A 5,685-nucleotide genomic window follows, 5' to 3' on the forward strand; every position below is an offset into this window, starting at 1 on the left:
CACTCCTATTTTTTTATTCATTATTAAACCTACTCCTGCATTACCCCTCTTTGATTTTGTATTTATAACCCTGTAATCACCTGACCAAAAGTCTTGTTCCTCCTGCCACCGAACTTCACTAATTCCCACTATATCTAACTTTATCCTATCCATTTCCCTTTTTAAATTTTCTAACCTACCTGCCCGATTAAGGGATCTGACATTCCACGCTCCGATCCATAGAACGCCAGTTTTCTTTCTCCTGATAACGACGTCCTTTTGAGTAGTCCCCGTCCGGAGATCCGAATGGGGGACTATTTTACCTCCGGAATGTTTTACCCAAGAGGACGCCATCATCATTTAATCATACAGTAAAGCTGCATGTCCTCGGGAAAAATTACGGCTGTAATTTCCCCTTGCTTTCAGCCGTTCGCAGTACCAGCACAGCAAGGCCGTTTTGGTTAATGTTACAAGGCCAGATCAGTCAATCATCCAGGAAAGGCTGCTGCCCCTCTTCAGGAACCACATGTTTGTCTGACCTCTCAACAGATACCCCTCCGTTCTGGTTGCATCTACGGTACGGCCGTCTGTATCGCTGAGGCACGCAAGCCTCCCCACCAACGGCAAGGTCCATGGTTCATGGGGGGTATGCAATAGTACTGTTCGGTAATTCTGTAGGCTTAAAATTAGTGAATGGGGAAAGAAAACTAACAGGTTCATTGCGGTACTTACCTGAAATAATCATGTAGAGATTGTTTCACAAAACATTATATAATGACAGAAACTAGGTGTACAAACGTAATATAATGACAGAAACTAGCCTGTACACCTACAACTGCCTTGCTTTTGTGAGAGGAAACCTAAGTATGGAGGTTCATAACACAAGTGGTGTTTATACAGTTAAAATGCCATATACTAGGCTGGCAAGGACCCTTAACTGCTACAAATGTCTTGGTCATGTCTGCTGCAGGAAATTACCTGAAAGTATCGACACAGTATGCTGATGTTACAAATACCTTCAAATTTTTGAGTAATATTCCCTTTATTTTCTGTATTAGTGTGGCTTGCTTTGATTCTTGCATGTATATTTGATTAAAAAAATTTATGTTACAGCCATCATTATTTTCTCGTCCATGTGTGAAAAATCCATGGGAATACACAGGAATGACGAGTCCTACACCAGTCTGTTGCCATGAAGGAAGAGTGGTTGAATGTGTTAATGTTTAAGGGAGCAATCTGTAAACAATTTCAGTGTAAATAAGTGTTTCCTTATAGTTTCTGTAAATGTTAATGTTAAATGTACCCCTAGATTATTAAACAATGTATGGATTATTTTATTTCTTTGCAACTGCTCTAATAACAATGTTTTCATTCTTATGCACATTTTTCTTGTTGAGATGTTTGAGCAGGGCACACATTACTTTATGGTAAAAGAAAATACTGTCCATTAGAGTGTGTAAATTTATCTTCATAAATAAAGGTAAATTTGCAGCCTACAGTAGTTTATGTTTCCTATGATGAAATACATGACAGCTTTGGACCCACAAACAAACAAAACTATTTTCTACACCTACATCTGTACTCTGCAAACCACCATGAAGTGCAGGGCAGAAGGTACCAGTTATTAGGTTTCTTCCCGTTCCATTCAGGTATGGAGTATGGGAAGAATAACTGTTTGAATGCCTCTGTGTGTGCAGTAATTATTCTAATCTTCATCATCCTTATGTATAATAGGAGCCGAAAAAGGCTAAGAAAACGGACTGTCTTAATTGGTGTATGGAATATACAAGGATTACAAAATAAAGTAGGAGAAGTGATTAAAGAAATGGAGGCTAGAAATCAAGATATTATTATACTCCCAGAAACTAAGAAAAAAGGACGAGGTATTGAACGAATAGGATCTTATACACATTTCTATAGTGGTGTCCCAAAAAATCAAAGAGCAAAACGGGTGATATCGATATTGATGAAAAACAAATTCAAAAGAATGGTCACAAACTGGGAACCTATTGATGAAAATCTGATTAAAATTAATATTGATATTCATGGATACAAAATTACTATTATAGGAGTATATGGAATAAGCGAAGATGAACCAATTTGTAAAAAGGATGATTTCTATAATAATTTAAATGGAATCATAGAGGATATCGGGAAAACCAGGGAGATTATTATTGCAGGGGATTTTAACAGCAGAACTGGAAGTAAAATTGGAAATAAAATTATAGGACCATTTGGAGAAAATGTTATAAATGATAATGGTAATAGACTTATTGATATCTGTGAACAAAATTCATTGAAAATATTAAATGGCTTTTATCAACATAAAGAAATACATAAATACACATGGCATAAAGATACATTGAATTAAAAATCAATAATAGACTATATATATTATAATTAAACAGCAAACGAGGATAAAAATACATGACATAAGAGTATATAGAGGGGGTAACTCTTAGCGATCATTATTTGGTAAATTCCAAATTTTTATTCCCCTTCAGAGGAAAAAGCACTGAAGAAAATCGAAATTGTCCTATAGAAAATATTCAAACAGAAATCAAAATTCCTAAATATAATTTGAATAGTTTTGAGAATGAAAGCACAATATTTTTATATCAAAAGAGATTAGATGAAAAACTGGTAGAAACAGAGTTTGATAATACAGAAGATCAATATCATTATATTGTAAATAAACTACATGAAGCCACCAAGGAAGCTTTAGGAGAAACAGAAGAAACACGTACAAACCATCCATTATACTACTGGAATGAAGAAATTAAAAAGGAAGTGAAATTAAAGAAAGAAAAATATTTAAAATGGTTAAATACCAGAAATCTTCAAGATAAAATAGAGCTTAATGCACAACAAGCGAAAATTAGGAAAAAGGTTGCAGAAGCAAAAAACAAAGTTTGGGAACAGTCATGTCAAAAAATTGAATCCTATATGGTAAAAGAAACACAGAAGCATGGAAAACTATAAAAAATTTAAGAAGGAATTCCAAAGAAACAACACATATTAAATATATTACTCGTGACTCTTGGGAAAAATATTTTAAAAGTTTATTAACAGAAAACAGGGAAGAATACTTGGGAAACCCTGAATATAATGAAATGATAGATCTACAAGCAGAGAATTACATCCGTTTGGAAATAGAGACAGTAAAAACTGCAATAAAATCTTTAAAGAATTGAAGAGCTACAGGCATTGGAGGTATTCCTGCATAATTATTAAAATTAGGAACAAAGAAATGAATGGAATTGTTAAGAAACCTTTTCGAAAGATGTTTAAATGGGGAAGATGTCCCAAATGATTTGAAAGTAGGATATATTTCAGTGATACATAAAAAAGGAGCGAAAGATGAGTGTAAAAATTATAGGGGAATAACAGTGACCAATACCTTCAGTAGATTATATGGAAGAATTATTAAATATTTGTTAGAACAAGAATACAAAGAAAAGGAGGCTGAAGAACAAGCAGGTTTTAGAGCTGGAAGATCAACAATTGATCATATCTTTTGCCTACAACAACTTATTGAAAAAAAAATGGTTCGGGCACAACCTACACATTTAGTATTCATAGATATAGAAAAAGCCTATGATAGTGTGCCTTTATCCAGTTTATGGAAAGCTTTAATATCAATAGGAATAAATCCAAGAATAATTAAAGCAATTCAAAATTTATATAAAAATTCTATTTCAAAAATAAAAATTGGTAAATATCTATCACATGGATTCCAAGTCATAAAAGGATCACGTCAAGGATGTAGCATCTCACCTACATTGTATAAAATATATACAGAAGTAACTTTACAGAATTGGAAGAAAAAATGTCACGCTATGGGAATACCAATAAATGATAGAACAATATACTCGTTACAATTTGCAGATGACCAACTGATTATAGCCCAAGACTATGAGGACATAGAGTATATGACCAGAAAATTGATTCAAGAATATAAAAAATCAGGTCTAAATGTAAACATGAATAAAACAAAGTACATGGTAATTGGTGGAGTGAATGGAGACTTAATATTAGAAGAAGGGATGGGAACAATAACAGCTACTGAGGAATATAAATATTTAGGTGTGAAAATTACAAATGATGGGAAACAGGACAAAGAAATTAGATCAAGAATAAATTCTGGAAAGACGACAATCTCTTTATTGAATGGAATTCTCTGGGACAAACACATAACAACTGATAACAAAATAAGGATTTTTAAAACAATAGTTAGGAGCATTATTACATATGGTTCAGAAGTGTGGACAACAAAATGGCAACTGAAATCAAAATTATTAGCCACAGAAATGGATTTCTGGAGACGTTCAGCAAGAATATCAAAACGAGAAAGAATAAGAAATGAAGTAATCAGAGACAAGATGAAATGTAAAAATTCAATTATTGATTTCATCGAGCACAAACAACTTAAGTGGTATGGACACATCAGACGAATGGAACAGTAAAGGCTACCAAAATGCATAATCGACTGGGTACCAATTGGAAGAAGAAAAAGGGGACGACCACCTGATACATGGATACAGGGAGTTCAGTCAGCAATGAGGAAGAACAACATTCCTGAAGATTTATGGACAAATAGAGAAGAGTGGAGAACAATAATTAGTGACTTACTGTAATCTAGAATAGGTGCTGGAAAAATGTACTCACATTGTAAATCCAGAATAATAATAATATTTTTGCATAGTTATTATCTGTCCGTTCGTTCATTGACGTCTCTGTTCACTGTAATAAGTTTAGTGTCTGTGTTTTGCGACCGCATCGCAAAACCATGCGATTAGTAGACAAAAGGACGTGCCTCTCCAATGGGAACCGAAAACATTTGATCGCAAGGTCATAGGTCAACCGATTCCTCCACAGGAAAACACATCTGATGTATTCTATACGACACTGGTGACGGCATGTGCGTCACATGACAGGAATATGTTGTCGACCAACCTAACTTGTACACTTGGCGAATGGGTAAAAAGATTCTTCTACCTTGCCCGATTTATGTTTTCTTGTGAATGTGATAATCACTCCCAAAAAAAGTGATGAAAACATAAGAGTTTGTCACATAAACTGAAAATAAAAAATTAAACTTTTCTCTCAATGGAAGATTTGAACCAAGGTCATTTCGTTCCGCAGCTGCTCACGTTACCACGAGACTACGGCGCTCCTGCGCTTCCAGTGCCCTTGATGTTGCCTATCTTACCATGAACTACTCAGTTTGTATATTTTGCTTATTTTTTCACAGTTCCACACAACTTCTTCCTGTTTTCTCAATTGATCTGTGTTCAGTTTTTCAAGGCCTATCCACTGTGCCAACTTATAACTAAATCTGAGGGGCGTGCGATGGGGAGGTTCCCTTGTTAGTAGGTAGATCACATTGCTGCTTTCACAGGTGGCCCTGCTTTTGATGGGGCAGGAGATGCCTGTGACAGGACTGGAGTAGATTGTAGTGGGATAATTTATGGGGAAGGTTTGGCATCTAGGTCTACTGCAGGGATATGAGCCATGAGGCAAGGGGATTGGGAGCAAGGATGGAGTAGGAATGGTCAAAGGTATTGCATAGGTTCAATGGGTGGCAGAATACCACTGTGGGGGGAGGGGGGGGGATAGAGAGGATATATCACATTTCAAGGCACAATGAGAGGTAGTTGAAGTTCTGATGGAGAATGTAATTCAGTTGCTCCAGTTCTGCAGGGT

The 5,685-nt window shown here is 35.4% G+C and overlaps 1 protein-coding gene across 1 annotated transcript; it reads left to right on the plus strand.

Moving 5' to 3' along the window:
- Nucleotides 1–1,299: 1,299 nt before the first annotated feature.
- Nucleotides 1,300–3,173, plus strand: LOC126474376 (uncharacterized). Its single transcript, XM_050101843.1, has 4 exons — nucleotides 1,300–1,406; nucleotides 1,714–2,240; nucleotides 2,486–2,900; nucleotides 3,059–3,173. The coding sequence occupies exons 1-4, from the start codon at nucleotides 1,300–1,302 to the stop codon at nucleotides 3,171–3,173; spliced, it is 1,164 nt and encodes a 387-aa protein (XP_049957800.1).
- The last annotated feature ends 2,512 nt before the right edge of the window (nucleotides 3,174–5,685 follow it).

This window comes from Schistocerca serialis, chromosome 4, assembly GCF_023864345.2.
Source record: "Schistocerca serialis cubense isolate TAMUIC-IGC-003099 chromosome 4, iqSchSeri2.2, whole genome shotgun sequence".
Lineage (NCBI taxonomy): Eukaryota > Metazoa > Arthropoda > Insecta > Orthoptera > Acrididae > Schistocerca > Schistocerca serialis.

Excerpts from the sequence above, each read along its gene's own strand:
- LOC126474376 (XM_050101843.1), top strand. The coding sequence starts at position 1,300 with ATGTATGGATTATTTTATTTCTTTGCAACTGCTCTAATAACAATGTTT. Across the intron at positions 1,407-1,713 it reads AGGGCACACATTACTTTATG|GAGCCGAAAAAGGCTAAGAA; the intron begins GTAAAAGAAAAT and ends TATGTATAATAG. Across the intron at positions 2,901-3,058 it reads AAAAACAAAGTTTGGGAACA|GGAAGAATACTTGGGAAACC; the intron begins GTCATGTCAAAA and ends AACAGAAAACAG.